This window comes from Microtus pennsylvanicus, chromosome 8, assembly GCF_037038515.1.
Source record: "Microtus pennsylvanicus isolate mMicPen1 chromosome 8, mMicPen1.hap1, whole genome shotgun sequence".
Taxonomy (NCBI): domain Eukaryota; kingdom Metazoa; phylum Chordata; class Mammalia; order Rodentia; family Cricetidae; genus Microtus; species Microtus pennsylvanicus.
Window position 1 is genome coordinate 88,513,377 of NC_134586.1, and position 16,645 is coordinate 88,530,021.

Below are 16,645 nucleotides of genomic sequence, written 5' to 3' on the forward strand. Positions count from 1 at the left end.
TCTATTTTAAACTAGGGTCACAAGCTAGGAATAGTGCTTAAATGAGTGTTTAAATTGTCACAGAAGATATTTTCTAAGGAGCTAGGCAGATGGCTGAATAGGTAAGCATGAGTAGGTAGCCATGACCGCCTATAACTCCAGCCATGGGCAGAAATCAATAGCTCACTGGCCAGCCAACCTAGCCCCCCCCCTTCCAAAAAAAAAAGGTAAGGTTTTACTGTGCTGAGAGACCTTGTCTTAGGGCAAATAGGCAGAGAGCCATAGACAATGGCACATCTTGACTCTGGCCTCTAAACACAGTGATGTGCGTGCACTGTATGCAGCACATACACACTCAACTAAAAGTACTTTTTAAAAAATTAACAAAGCATTTCTAGAGTGTACTGGAGGTTTTTAGTAGAAGTGTTGATTTTAGCTAAATTATTTCCTGTGTATCCAATAACTTAAATATGTTTGCGAAGTAAGAAATGCAGTTTTTCTTAGTGTTTGGCAAAATTGGCATATTGAATGTTTGACATGGGTTTTCTCCCCTACTTAAGCGATATGCATTTTATTTTTTGTGGTGCTGAGAATGAAGCAGAGGACCTTGTGTATGCTAGGCCGGTGCTTTACCACTATGCTAATCCCTAGTTTTGCATTTTGCTGTTTAAGGCAGTGGTCTGTAAAGACACTCTGGGAATATAATCTCAAAAAAATGGAATAGTTTTCTCAGTGGAATACTGTTGGAGGAGAGAGCCACTTGTTAGTTCCTGGCTGCCCGGCTAGCTAAGACTCGAAATAGTCATACAGAAACTGTATTAATTAAATCACTGCTTGGCCCATTAGCTCTAGCTTCTTATTGAATAACACTTGCATATTAATTTAACCCATTTCTATTAATCTGTATATAAACACAAGGTTATGGCCTACCAGCAAAGTTTCTGCATGTCTGACTCTGACAGCAGCGCCATGGCGGCTCCTCGACTCTGCCCTTTTTTCTCCCAGCATACAGCCTAGTTTTCCTCACCTAGTTCTGTTCTTCTCTGCCATAGGTTCAAAGCAGTTCTTTATTCATTAACCAGTAAAAGCAACACATAGACAGAAGGACCTCCCACACCAGAATACTGTTATTTTTATTTCTCTCAGAAGATGAATGCTTTAGCTACTTCTATGCCTATGATTAGTGCTCCTGTTAGTTAAAACTTTATCTTATATTATTTAAATATAAAATGTTTTATACTTACTGGAGTCTTTGTCAGAGGAGATTATTCTTTAAAATGTCTGTACTTTAACTGAGACATGACATTTAGAAAGATCCTAACCTGTAAAAACTGGGCTTTTTTTTTTAAAGTTGGTTTCTTAAAAATTATAAATTTTTATTTTATAAAAGATCTGTAGGCCAGGTGGTGGTGGTGCATGCCTTTAATCTCAGCACTGGGAGGCTGAGGCAGGTGGATCTGAGTTCAAGGCCAGAGCCAACCTAGTCTACAAAGCGAGTTTCAGGATAGCCAGGACTGTTAAACAGAGAAACACTGACTTTTTTAAAAAAAAAAAGAAAAGAAAAAAGAAAAGAAAAAAAAATCTGTAAAAATTAGGAACATGTTCCTTTCCGTTCAGCACTGCTTCTCAGTTTGGTTAGTAACACTATCATTTATTATTTCTTAAGGTTTTATGCATTTTCCTACCATTTGTAATCAACTCCTTTTGATCTTCCAAATGTCTTCCTAGATCCATTTATTTCTCAGCTCTTTTCTGCCAGTACACTCTTTCAGTTCTTACTGTCTTGGCTCTGTTGTGATTTTGCTGAACTGGTTTTACAACACATACTGTTGCTCTTGCTAACCTATCTTGATTTCCTGTTGCTTTAGTAAAACTGAGTTTCCTTAACATGCTTTTAAGGTTACTCATGATCAACCTGGTTAGCTTTACCAGTGTCAAATTTGGGTCTTCTTACATCTTTATATGTATAACACTGCATTATCTTAAGTTTTAAATTTTGTTCATGGTTTCATGTTTCATTTATGCTTATTGTATTTCTCACCTTGCAACTTACCCCTCCTCCTGAAAATACACTAATATATATTTATATATATTACTGCATTATCTCTCAGACCCTAAATCAGGTATTACTGAGTCATGTTTTCTTTCCTTCTGTTTGTAAGTTCTCTGAAGATAAGGTCACCATGCCTTTAAAGAGGCAAACACAGGTAACTAGTGTGATCAATGTAGTACTAGAATATTATACAGGTCTGATTATGAGCTCTCAATGACTTGGCCTTTAATAGGATGAAATAGTGTCTTATGAATGCTTACTTAAAATGCCAAATGTATATCTAAGAAAACAAATCTGTTCAAACAAACGTAATTCTGCTTCCAATTGTCAGGAATAGAGAGAGTTACTGAATGGTCCTGCTGACTTTCATTTTCACATGTTACCATATAGCATAGAGCATAAGGCCTTGAGGTTATTACCTCAAAAATACCGTTAGTGTTTTTCTTTATGTGTACTGTGTTAATTCACAGCTTCTGATTTGGGCTTGAGATATTGCTCCTATTTAAGAGCTAGTAAGAGTTGTGACGTTTACTTCTGGTGAATGAGAACTAAAAAAGAAAAAGAAAACTTTATATTCTGGATATTTGATGAGATAGTTCAAATGCAGGTTATTGAAGTGAAAGAAAATTTAGTAACTTCTGGGCATTTTTGTTATCATTAGGAAATTTAGTAAGTCTTTTAAAGAGAATTAATATAGAAAGAAAATCATGAGGGGGCTGGAGAGATGATGGTTCGGTGGTTAAACGCACTTGTTGCTCTTTCGGAGGACCTGGGTTCAGTTCTTAGTATTCACATTGTGGCTCACAGCCATCAATAACTCCAGTCTAAGGAGATCTGATACCCTTCTGACCTCCTTGGGCACTAAGCACTCATGTGGTATGCATGCATATATGCAGGCAAAACTTTTACACAAATGGAATAAATCTAATGAAAAATTTAAAAGAAAGACAATCAGGATATAATAAAAATGTTAGCAGTATAGTTGAAGGCCTAGAATTATTAGAGCCAGTGCATAAGTGAGGAGTTACTTTGATGTTCAGTGAGAGAGCTTGGAAAAAAGATTGCTTGAAGATTAATGTGTATATATGAGTGATATGTTTGCAGTTCCTTATATACTTACTCTTTGTAAATTGTATGATATTATAAAAGTTTTTTGTTGTTGTTTTTCTTTCAAATAGCTTTTGCCTACCAAAAAGTTTTGGGAACCTGATGATTCAACAAAAGATGGACAAAAAGGCATATTTCTTGCGGATGATGAATGGAGAGAGACTGCGTGGGGAACTTCTCGTAAGTTATTGGTGTTTGGATGAGAAAGTTGAATAAATTCAGTGTTTTTAAAACCCTGCCTATCCATAAACAATTTGGGGGAAAAAACTGTGATACCTTTGTTGAAGCTTATAGTTTAGATTTTTCTTTTTCTTATTTTGTGTTTTCTCAGTATAGCCATGGCTCTCGAAGACCAGGCTGGCCTTGTTTCAGTTTTGGTTTTTTCAAGAGATGGTTTCCTCTGTGTAACAGCCCTAACTAGCTCTACAAATCAGGCATCTGTTTGCCCCTGCCTCCCAAGTGCTGGGATTAAAGATGTGTGCCACCACCACCTGGCCTTATTTGTAAAATTTGGACTTAATTATTAGTTTTTTGAGACAGGGTTTCTTTGTGTAACAGTTCTGGCCATCCTAAAACTCAATTCATAGACCAGGCTGGTCTCGAACTCACAGAGACCCCATGAATCAAATTTAAGGATTAGATAGGTAAATAAGTTTTATAGATGCTTTCTCTTTTTATTGCTGAGTGTAAAGTAGCTAAACAAAATAAACAAAGTAAGAAATGTAGTGATATTTTGTTTGTGTTTTAACAAATAAAACTTGCCTGAAGATTAGAGTGCAGAGCTAAGCCACTAGAGATCAGGCAGTGGTGGCACACACCTTTAATCCCAGTGCTTGGGCGACACAGGCAGACAGATCCTGCTTTTCCGACCTTAACATTTTTTGTGAATAAATTAACAGGGTCTTTTTTTTCCCCTAAAAGATTTATTTGTTTTATTGTGTATTTGAGTGTTTTTGCCTACAGGTGTATGTGTGTACCAGGATATCAGAAGAAGGCATCTGGCTCCTGGAACTAGAAATTTGAGTGGTTGTGAGCTGCCTATGGATTCATTAACTGAACCTGGGGACATAGCAAGAGCAAGTGCTCTTAACCACTGAGCCATTGTGCCAGGCCAACAGATTTTTTTATTTTTTGGATACAAGAGACCATTTCTCTGTGTACCAGCTGGCTGTCCTTGGACTCATTTTGTACACCTGGCTGACCTTGAACTCACAAAGATCTGCCTGCTTCTGCCTTCCAAGTGCTGGGATTGGTGTGTACCACCACTGCCTGGATAGATCTTTTTTTAATTAAAAATTTGTTAAGTAAGTGTTTTTATCATCCAGATCAATAATATAATTATTAATTAATATAAAGAGATTTAAAACTTAATAAAAAATCTTTTTGTTACCCTATATAAAATAAATGCTACAAAGTTAAAACCCTGAAGGTAAGGGAGTTGTAGAAAATTCATAGATTGAAAATTTTGTGAGCAGCTAATTTTGGCTTATATTTCCTTACAATAATAGAAATTTTCTTTGTTGTTCAGCCAAATTATGCCACCTGGAGACTAGAAAGAGAAGATTCACACCCTTAAGAATGTTTTTCTAGGCCTGACAGTGGTGGCACACGCCTTTAATCCCAGCACTCAGGGGCAGGGGCAGGTGGATTGCTGTGAGTTTGAAGCCAGCCTGGCCTCCAAGTGTTCGAGGACAGGCTCTAAAACTACAGCGAAACCCTGTATTGAAAAACAAACAAGAATGTTTTTCTTGTAGTCTAATTGAGCTATATTAGAATAAATTATCAATTTAAAATACAAAGTTTGTGTTGGGATTCACGTTCCCTATGAGAAGCACATCCTTTACTTAGGAGAACAGTTGCTTTTGATGATGTACTGTTACGTGGAACTGTGAGATAAGCTATTTCCTCTCCAAGTTACCTTTGATCATGATTTTTTTTTAAATATTTATTTATTATGTATACAATATTCTGTCTGTGTGTGTCTGCAGGCCAGAAGAGGGCACCAAACCTCATTACAGATGGTTGTGAGCCACCATGTGGTTGCTGGGAATTGAACTCAGGACCTTTGGAAGAGCAGGCAATGCTCTTAACCACTGAGCCGTCTCTCCAGCCCTGATCATGATTTTTTATCACAGTAATAGTAATAATAATTACTAAATCAGGTTGTCTTGTTTGTTCTTAGACTCTCCATTATATGATAATGCCTATCATAATTCATAGTATGCTTGTATTTAAACTGTGAGGGTGATTGATTAAAGGAAGGGATATAAGGGGAAATCTCTTAATGAGTACAAATGGGAAAAAGGGGTTATTTGAATGCTGTCTCCAATTTATTGATTATATTTAAGTTATGCTAGCTCTCAGGTGTTAAAAATAGGCTTTTTTTCAACAGAAGTGTTTATGTTGGAGGCATAATTTTCTAAAATGAAACTAGAAAGTATTTAAAAAGTCTTTATCTGATACTTTGGTTTTTCACCATGAACATAAAATTCTGGGATTTGATTTTTCTAAGCCCAATTGGTATTAGTTGTTAATGACTGTGTTGTGGGTCTGTATAATTGAGCTTGAGAACTGTGATCTCTTGTTTTCTCTTCTAGGTTTTATACTTAAAAACAACCTCAGCCTTCAGTCATTTTTCTGCCTCATTGATTTTTTTTGTTTGACTCTAATTACATAAGCTTTTATCACTAAATAAAACTCATACATAACTGTGGGAGAAACAACCCCACAAAGTTGTCTTCTTCTGACGTCTTACCTGTTTTTTTAAGAAACATGCTCTAAGGCCAGTGAGATGGTTCAGCTGGTAAAGGCACTTTCTACAAGCTTGACAACCCGAGTTTGATCCCTTGTACCCATATCAAAGTGGAAGGAGGAAACTGTAAATAATTGTCCTCTGACTTACGCATGTGCATGCATATATGCACATATACACACAAATAATATAATGTATCATTTGAAAAAAGATGTCCCAGCTATGCAGAATGAAAAGCTGTTTGTGCATAACAAATATTACACTAAAAGGAAATACTGATTTATTTATTTTTAGGTTGGTATCTTAATTTGTATGATTGTATTTTACTTGGCTTAAAAGTAAAAGTCTATTGTGTTTTTCTTTCAAACAGATCATTCAATGTCCCAGCCTATTATGGTACAGAGAAGATCTGGACAGAGTTTTCATGGAAACAGTGAAGTAAATGCAATTCTTTCTCCGCGCTCAGAAAGTGGAGGCCTTGGTGTGAGCATGGTAGAATATGTCTTAAGTTCCTCTCCTGCTGATAAATTGGATTCTCGATTTAGGAAGGGAACTTTTGTAAGTATTTTGAGCAAAAGTTTAGTATTTTTTTTTTCCGTTTTTGGTTTTATCCATTTAATTTTACTTGCAGGTATTCATTGCAAATAGTATTTGGTAAAATTTAGTATTTTCAGTGATTTTGTTTGCTTTGTGGTTTTTTGCTCTTCTATTTTTTCCTTTTGGTATAAGATCTTACTGTATAACTTTGGCTAGCCAAGAACTCACTGTGTAGACCAGGCTGGCCTTGAACTCATGGCAGTTGTCATGCTTCTGCCTCTCATGTCCTGGCATTACAAATATGGACCACTGTGTCCAGCTTAATTAGTGTATTTTTCTGTTCATAGAACTGAAAGAAATTTAAAGGTGTTTGCCATTTGTTTTCTTCACTTAGTTCACAAAATACATGAAATTGTAGAATAATTTTAAGTATATTTTAACTGTGTTAACAAACCAAATCATATTTTAAAACTTTACAAAATGAAAATTTTTAATCCTGATAGTATTTAATCTGAAACTAAATCAAATTATGTATGAATTAAGTATTATAATCTAATTTGTGGTGTTACTGCTTTTCCTGTATCGCTATAGTTAAGGTTGACTTAGCCCTTCTGTTATAAATGCCTAGATTTTACTAATTTTTTTTTGGCCTTTGCTAAATTAGTTCACCTAAAAAAAAATTATTGATTTTATTGTTACATACCCTATAGGGTAGTTTTAGGTCACCTTTTGGTGCCATTTTTTTGTGTTTATTAAGTATTGAGAATCAAACAGATTCTTTTTCCTCAGGGTACTAGAGATGCTGAAACAGATGGACCTGAGAAAGGAGATCAAAAAGGAAAGGCTTCTCCATTTGAGGAGGACCAAAACAGAGATCTTAAACAAGATGATGAGGACTCTAAAATAAATGGCAGAGGTTTGCCAAATGGAATGGATGCCGATTGCAAAGATTTTAAGTAAGATTTTTAACTTTTTCAAGAAGAAAAACGTATCTCTTTAGGGGTTATTGCAGTTAGTTGTTGTAATTTATTTTGATGGTTTTCCAATTTAGGGTTGCTTTATTTCCTTGGTATCTTGTGTTAATCTGGATGAATTTTTTTTAATGGAATTAATGATCAAAAATCATTAAAAATTTTCAAAACCGTATCTAAAACAGAGTGTTGTGTTGGAAGAATAATGTTAGAGGCTGTGATTACTTTTTGTCAACTATGAATTAAATTAGAGATTTATTCTTTGCTAATTAGTGAATTAGAGGCTTAATATGATTTTTCCCCTCCTTTCAAGTTGTGCTTGAGTATCTTCCAGTGGGGTTTTTCTCTTGTATTGTTCTGTTAAATGCTTTGCCATCCCAGGCCATTGTTTGTTTTTTTTTTTTTCCTATCTTAGATATGTGAGGCAAAATTAGTTTAGGAACCCATGATTTTTCATAGAGTATGTGAATTGTGCTAATGCATAGTTGTTCCTTCAAATAGGAAATGATTGGCTTTTAAACTTGGAATTCTTGAAGGTTTTTATTTTTCCCCTAGCAGTTAAATAACATAGTTTTGTTTATCTGTTGTTTTTTAGAATAAGCACTGCACACTTACTGTATGCTAGAAACTTGATGCTTCAGGCTGACCTCTGCAGCCTCTGGTAGTAGTTGAGCCTTTACCTCATGGACCATGGGAATTCAGTAACAGCATAGTTACTTGCATTTTATAGTCCTGCATTTCCTGCCTCAGTAACTGTTAAAGTTCCATTTTCTTCTGTTCCACATGCAAAAAAGCATCCAAAACCAGTAAACCTCTTTTGACAAGAAAGAAATTTAATGTTCTTTATTTAGAACCTTTTCCTGATTTTACTTTACTGCTATTATGTTTTAGTGAAGGTCAGGCATTTAAAACTCAGTTGATTATATATTTATAATCGAAGTGTTAATACACCATTAACTATAGCAAGATAATAGCACCACTGAAAGCATATTTTTTTTTTTTAATCTGCTTTTGCTGTATTGAGTCATTTTATGTGAAAGGTTATTTCTCCCTATAAACATTAACATGAGCCGGGTAGTGGTAGCGCACTCCTTTGATCCCAGCACTCGGGAAATATAAGCAGGCGATCTCTATGAGTTCGAGATTAGCCAGGGCTACACAAAGAAACCCAGTCTCGAGGAAAAAGAAAAAGGCCACCAAAAATATGAACTACTATCTTAGTATTTTTGTTTATTTTTTTATATATGTTTGATTTACTAATTAAAAAGTATCAGTTTCTACTTGACATGTAAAAAGGCTTCAGAAAAATAACTGTTACCAATTGGTCTCTTTTTCAACTTTATTAAATTTGAGTAATGCATATATAAATATTTAATGCATATTATATATTACTGAAATAAAACTGAAATGAATGAAGTTTAGGGCTATTCCACCTTTTCTAACGGCTGATTTGAAAGAAATCCTGTTTTGTTTTCCCTTATGTTTCGAGTAGGCGGGTTTAAAAAAAAAACTTGGTCTGTTGTTCCCATGCATTGCTAAAAGCGAAAAACATTTGTAGTATTGCAAAGACAGTGATTGGCTAGAAAATAGCATGAATGTTTAAATGCCTAGTGAGCTGATCTTATAATTAATAGTTACTTTGTAAACTACTCTGTATATGCTAGCAAATTTAGGCTGATGTAGAATACCTCAAATTAGGGTTTGTTAGGTTTGATGGAATAGCTGGCATTAAGTAAAGTGCCTTATTGCCACCAAGCTTACATACTTATGCTTTGCTTATACTTTGAATGAATGCATAGTTAGTTCCTCAAAGCAGCACACTTGGAGGAAGTGTATATGTAGAAGAGAAAAACTGTAATTGAGGATTAAACATAATGTAAAAAGAATGTTAGAAACATGAAGGATGTTGATGCAAATGGAAACCAGTGCTGAAATTTTAATTCAATATTAATGGATTTCTTGGGGACACCAGGGGAGAAGCCATAGTATGGTAGAGAAATGTTACATTTTATTTTGTTTATATAGAATTTTTGTGTGTGTTTATGTACTTTAATTTTTGAAAATTTTCTACATTTACATATCTTTTTGATTGTTTCAACAGAAATAACTTGATGATTTTTAGGTAACTATTATATGGGGCTTTCGAGAAGGCAGGCTGGTTGATTGTCTGCTGTTTGCTTTTTTGCTCATTCTTTCTCTCTTTCATTCTTTTAGTTATAACGAGCTACCCAGTCATACATTCATTCTGATTAAGGAAACAGGCCCAAATGATAAAAAAGAAATTGCTTAGAAAACCCCAGAGTCACAAGTCAGCCTTTTGTTTTAGTTAAGACTTCTTTCAGTAATTGAAACCATAACCATGATGTCTGGTTGGTTTTTGTTTTGTTGTTGAGTGGATTTTTATTTTTAACCTTTCCATATTTGTCTAGTAGCTTGTTTTCTTACATAATTTTTGTCTGTGATTTTAGACAAGTTTTAGATGGTATAGTCCTAAGATGTAATAATGGACAACTTTTCTTACCTGTGTATTGGTCTTAACCTGTATGGTTGAATTATATGATATGGTATTCAAATTGATGTAATAATAAAAATACTGAAACTATGTCAACTCTTAATCAGTTATTAAATAGAAAAAATGTGAGAAATGTAATAGTTGGTGGCTCAGAAAACCTTTCTTTATATGTTGAGGAGCCTTTGTTTTTTCATACTTCACCAGTTTACCCTTTGACTTGCTACTTTTACCCATAGTGCTTTTATGTTTTCTTTATTTAGTCGTACTCCTGGAAGTCGTCAAGCCTCTCCAACTGAAGTAGTTGAGCGCCTTGGCCCCAGTACTAATCCCCCAGAAGGATTGGGTCCTCTTCCTAATCCTACAGCTAACAAACCACTTGTTGAAGAATTTTCAAATCCTGAAACTCAGAATCTGGATGCCATGGACCAAGTTGGTCTGGATTCCTTACAGTTTGACTATCCTGGTAATCAGGTACCCATGGACTCTTCGGGAGCTACTGTAGGCCTTTTTGACTACAATTCCCAGCAGCAGGTAAGCATGCTTTTTCTAGCAATCTCTTTTTACTTGTGTAACCAAAGTGCTGTAAATCATTAACATGAATGATAGGGGTTTTGACAATGTTTTATTAAAATATCATTATGGTTAAGAAAGTTCTTCAAATAAATGTTCAAAATATTCACAACTTTCTAATAAGAATTGCAGTGTTTTGATATTAATCTTTGTATTAAATATTTTTCCTGATAGCTCTTTCAGAGGACTAATGCACTAACAGTTCAGCAGTTAACTGCAGCTCAACAGCAGCAATATGCATTAGCAGCAGCTCAGCAGCCACATATAGGTAAGTCTGTGAATTTTCCTTTTTCATTATTGTCAGAAAAATCTTCTGTTAAAGTATATGAAATGTGTCTATTTTCATTTCTTGATTTGGTGACATTTTGTTTATTTTAAAAACATCTTTGAGGTTAGTAGTAAAAGATTGCATACTACAGATTGATTAAGGGAGGAAATTGCTTTTTATTTTCCTTTTTTTGTATTTGGTTAAATATCTGTAATTTAGGCTTGCAAAATTGTTGGGTGAAGGTGTTTGTCACAAAGCCTGACCCAAATTTAATCTTAATCCCCAGGATCTATGGTTAAAGGAGAGCAGCACCAGGCCCTACAGGTTGTCCTCTGACCTCAACATGTGTTCTGTGGCAAGAAAACACACACACATACATATACACACAACATACATTTTAAAATTTGAAAATCTATACTCAATTAATGTTCTTAGTTCCTAAGATTTTTTTCAGTGAATAGTCAAGAATCAAATGCCCAGAAACAAAATGTTATTATTTATCTCTACTATCCTGACAGAGTGTTTATTTTTAGAATTATTCAAAAACAATAATCCTAAGAGATTTTCTTTAAAATTTGGCATTTTTGATATCTCGTTTTAACTACTGTGAACTAACTCAATTATATATTTATTACTGATAAAATTCAAGCCTTGTACATGTTTTGTCTATAATAGGGTTAGTTTTATCTTTATTTTATTACCTATCAAGTACACATCTTTACTGTTTCTCAACATTGATAAATCCTGCTAATAGCTGTTTTGTTTTTCTTCTGTCAGCTCTGATTCTGACTCTCTTTCTAATATAGAGTATATATTAGAATATATAGTATATATATAGAATATAGAGTGAGATAAAATGTTTAAATGCAGTATAGTTGTGGGCTTTTAAAAGGGTAATTATAGTTTTGTGAAATTCAGCCAGTATGGAGAATTCCCTTAACACCCTTCTATTTAGCTTCTTCTAATCTTCCTTCTTAAATAGTTATAGTACATTAGCTGTGTGGTAGTGTGGCACGCCTTTAATCCCAGGCACTCAGGAGGCAGAGGCAGGTGGATCTCTGTGAGTTCGAGGCCAGCCTGGTCTACAGAGTGAGTTCCAGGATAGGCAGACTACCCAGAGAAACCCTATCTCAAGAAAACAGAGAAAAGTAATTATTATTGTACATTAAAATAGGCAATATAACATTGATATAGTACATAAATTATTTTGTATAATCCCGTCACTCTAGATTTGTCTGTCTGATTTTGATTTATCATGTAGTTGGAAAAGTTTCAGGTATTTTTTGTGGTGATTTTTGTTGGTTTTTTTTTGTTGTTGTTGTTTGTTTGTTTGCTTGGTGCTGGGGATTGAAATTATGACCTTCTGTGGTCTCTGAGTATCTCCCACTGAGCTGTATTCCCAGCCCACAAGTGCTCTGTAAGGACCAACTCTTCCTTCAGATGTGTATTGTTGTATTAGTGCTGCTAAGACTTTGTAGGAATTTTACTTTGGTTCTTTATAAGGATAGATGCATTTATAATTTCTTCCTAATTGCAGTATCTATTCTGGCCTTATTTCTTCTTGGACCTTCTTTATTCATATGTTTATTAATTCAGTCCTTACTGTTGAAAACGTAGTGGTTCTTACCTGCTCGTGAAACAATAACAGGTGTTGTATTGGCACTTTATGATATCTTTTAAAATTTTACAAAATCTTTGGACTTTGTAAAGTTTTTGGAGGGATTTGTTTTGTTTTGTTTTTTGTATGAACTTCAGAATCATCTAATCTACTTTCAGAAGATCAGATTGGATTTTAAAAACATACTTAGGAAAAATTAACATGACATAAATTACCCTTATTAATGAATGCAAACTGTCATTCTTTTGTTCAAATCCAGAGGTCATGTGGATTGGTAAAGTGCTTGCCAAGCATACGTGAAACCCTGGGTTTGATTTCCCTCAATTTTTTTTCTTTTAAAAATTTAATATTTATTTTTATTCATGTGTATGTGGGTTCAGTTAGTGTGAGCATGTGCATGTAAGTGCCCTTTGAACTCATAAAAGAGTAGCAGATTCCCCGGAGTTTGTGTAGTATAGCTATGATACTGGAAAAGAATTGTATCCTCTGTAAGAGCAGCAAACATTTAACTGCTGAGCTAATCTATACAGCTCTTAATCCTCAATTCATAAGTGATATCAGTCTCTTGTGGTTTGAAGTTGTCAAGTTTTGTTACCATAATACTTGCTTTAATGAAATGAATTTAAGAAAATTTGATTTTTATGTGTCAGAGTTTATTCAGTAGTTGGTACTTGTTGAATTTAGTTGATCTGAAACCATCTTGGCAGCTTGATGAAAATTTAGGAAACCTGAATAATTTAAAAATATTTCTAAGGAATTATAAGCTATCAAACTTGATTATATGTATTTGTTTTGTTTTGTGAGACAGGGTTTTTCTGTGTAACAGTTCTGGGTGCCCTGGAACTCGATTTGTAGACCAGGCTGGTTTCAAATTCACAAAGATCCGCCTGTCTCTGCCTCCACCTCTGGAGTGCTAGGATTAAAGACACGGGCCACCACTGCCATGCTTTGCTCAGTTCCACATTTTAATCTTGGTTCCAGTTTTTTACATTGATATGGTGCATATCTTGTTTTGTGTGGTAGTTGTCAGTGCCTAGAAGTTCCTTCTCTATTAACAAGAATGCTTCAAATACATAGTTTTTTTTAATCCTTTTCGTTTTTTTTTTTTTACTTAATCTGTATGGACTTCTATTATATTCAGAAATAAACCTAAAAGCCAGAAATAAACTTAAAGTCTCTCTCTTTTAAATTGCTTTTTGTTTCCCTATTACCTTAAGGACTACTTAGGATGAACCTGGTAGCTCTTGATGAATCTTTTTTTTTTTTTTAACTTGGAAAGAAAAGTGTTTATTTCATTTTGCATCTTTTAGTCCATAACTCAAGGCAGGAAATTGGAGGTGGTAACTGAAGCAGAGACTATGGAGGAACAATGCTCACTGGCTTGCTCCCTATGGCTTGTGATGCCTGCTTTCTTATGCACCCCGGGACCACCTGCTATGGGGGTATCTTGATGAATCTTGTAGATGTAGTTCCAGCACTACTTAATTTTACTCTAAGTTTTTTACCTTACCAACCACTTACAAAGTTTGTTAGATATTACTTTTCTCTGCTAGTAAAACACATCAGGCTATATTTTCATTGGTAATTTACTTTTCTGTCAATTCTTTTTTACTAAATTCTTAGCTCAATTATGCTGAAAGCTTGAATGAGAAACAACTACTGAATAATAATAGATCTAGATCCAAACACTTACTTGGTGTTTTGTTTTTTGAGGCAGGGTTCCTTTGTGAAGCCCTGGCTGTTCTGGAATTCACTATGTAGAACAAGCTGGCATTGAACTTGAGATCTGCCTATCTCTTCCACCTGAGTGCTGGGATTAAAGGCATACACTACCAATGCCTGACTACTATATATTTATTCACTAACACTATACCTTCATTTCATATATTTAATATCTGTAAAAGCCCTATGAAACAGCTGGTGTTATCTGTTGTGTAAATGGGGTTATTCAGTAAAAAAAAATTGAACCCTTAATCATACATGGTCCCACTACAGATTTAGAATAGAAATGTTTTTACCTAGTGAAGAAATACTTTACATTTTTATTTATTATTTCTCACCCTTTTAAATATAGCTGGTGTATTCTCAGCAGGCCTTGCTCCAGCTGCATTTGTGCCAAATCCATATATTATTAGTGCTGCTCCTCCAGGGACCGACCCGTATACTGCAGCAGGATTGGCTGCAGCAGCAACATTAGCAGGTAACTTGTTGTTCATCATTGTTACTTGTTATGAATTTAGTTTTAACCTTGATGTAAGTTTTATTTTTGTCTATGAGCAATTTGGCGTTCCTCTGAGAAACTAATATATTGTTAGTAGTTAAATGAAATTTGCAGGGAATTAGTTTATTTTTCAACTATACAATTACAGAGCAGCAACAACGCAGCAATAACTCTTTTTCATCCCTGTGTCTAGTTAGTTGGTTTTTACTTCTGGTTTGTAACTTAGAAGTCCTACAATGTGGACCATACATCTTCATTTGAAAACTGATCCCAGTACTCACAAAACAAAGTGACATTATTTTTCAGAACATAATCTGGCGGTAGGCGTAACTCTTGAAAAGAATGCACATCTGGAAGTTTCTTAAGCATTACAAGCAAGCTGAGGTGCAAAAAGTATGGAAGAAACTTTACTGAAAGTTATCCCTGTAAGCCAAAGCTGTATTAACTGCTTTTGGTCAGGTGCGGTTTTACTCATAGAATAATTTGCTGTTCTTGTGTAAAGTCATTGGGGGAAAGTTGATTTAGGTTGAATTGACTATAGATACAGAAATATGTTCAGTCCTTAAGTATTGTTTATATAAAGCAAGACTGTGGTGTTGTCATTCTTGGATTGACTGGCATGAGTCTGCTGGTGGAGTAACTCTGAAAGTGTGATGGTACTTCTGCCTTTCAGAGATACCTTCAGTGAAGTGATTGTCACCAGTTACTGTTTATGACTGTTGGACAGTCCATCTTTTTGTGACTTTTCAAACTTAAGACATTGCTTTTAAAAAATGAAAGAAAAACTAATCTCAAATTCCTATTTGCTGTCTGGTTTAGACTAGACTGAAAGAAATCTGTACCATGTGATTCCATAAGAGTGTGTATTTTCTGGTACCATTTAACTGAATATCAGTATGTTAATGTTAGTAGACATTTGTACATTACCTATAGGACTGAAAAAAGCAACTTCAAGAGGTCATTTATCTTGGGCCTTTTAGCGCCATGAGTGTTCAGTAGAAATGTATTTATTATAAGACAGAAAATACAGCTTACCAATTTTTTGGATAGCCATAATACAAAAGTAAAGGAACAGATGAAAGTACTTTAGTTTTACTATCTAATCAGTATTTTAAAACTATTAATAGATTTTGCACTGTTTTCATGCTAAATCTTGAAAATCCTACTATACTTGTAGAGCACATCTCCATTAGGACTCTTGCTCAGAATCTTGTTTGTTTCTGTCTATATTGAATATAGAGGCTCTTGGTAGTTTGAGTTTGTTTTCACTGTTTTTTTTTGGGGGGGGGTTGTTGAGACAGGGTTTGGCTGTAGCTTTGGAGCTTGTCCTGGAACTAGCTCTAGTTCAGGTTGACCTTGAACTCAGAGATCCGTCTGCCTCTGCCTCCCTAGTGCTGGGATTAAAGGAGTATACCGACACTGCCTGGTTTACACTCTTTAACTTCTTTGTGATTTTATTTATTTTAATTGGTGTAAAGGTACCTAGAACTGGAGTTACAGACAGTTATGAGCTGCCATGTAGGTGCTGGGAATTGAACCTGGGTCCTCTGAAAAAATAGTCAGTGCTTTTAACCACTAAGCCATCTCTCTAGTCTCATGATTGTTGTGTTCAAACATCTTCACCATATAGGTTGTGTTTACATTGCTATCTTTTATTTTAGAAATATATTTTGCCTTTAAGTTTAGAAGAGCTTTTAATTTTAGTGATTGGTTCATTTGTGCTGGGCTTTATTTTTTTTCTAAACAAGGTGACTTTGGATTTTAAAGTAAATAAGTTAATTATCCTAATTTGATTTGACATGGTATCAGGACATCTGTTATTATCTGTCAGAAATCGGGACATTTACTCATTCCTTTTGGAGGGCTCATCTTTTATTCTATATAATCTATTAGATATCAAGTAGAACAGAAGCATTTCATTTTGTTTTCCTAGTTTGCTTTTTTTTTCTTCTGGTTTTTCAAGACAGGATCTCTCTGTGTTGTCTTAACTGTACTAAAACTCACTCTGTAGACCAGGCTGTCCTTAAACTCAGAGAGATCTGCCTGCTTCTGCCTCC

The 16,645-nt window shown here is 34.7% G+C and overlaps 1 protein-coding gene across 17 annotated transcripts in view; it reads left to right on the forward strand.

The window, feature by feature from the left end:
- Positions 1 to 16,645, forward strand: part of Pum2 (pumilio RNA binding family member 2) — a 79,692-nt gene that overhangs the window by 23,626 nt on the left and 39,421 nt on the right. For 9 of the 17 annotated variants that reach the window (XM_075983996.1, XM_075983986.1, XM_075983993.1 and 6 more), the window contains 6 exons: positions 3,211 to 3,319; positions 6,262 to 6,449; positions 7,218 to 7,384; positions 10,172 to 10,442; positions 10,656 to 10,749; positions 14,442 to 14,567. In XM_075983996.1, coding sequence (XP_075840111.1) covers positions 6,270 to 6,449; positions 7,218 to 7,384; positions 10,172 to 10,442; positions 10,656 to 10,749; positions 14,442 to 14,567 — 838 coding nt within the window. In that variant the 5' untranslated portion in view covers positions 3,211 to 3,319; positions 6,262 to 6,269. The remainder of the gene's footprint in view (positions 1 to 3,210; positions 3,320 to 6,261; positions 6,450 to 7,217; positions 7,385 to 10,171; positions 10,443 to 10,655; positions 10,750 to 14,441; positions 14,568 to 16,645) is intronic. The other 8 variants (XM_075983983.1, XM_075983985.1, XM_075983992.1 and 5 more) reach the window with 3 other exon arrangements.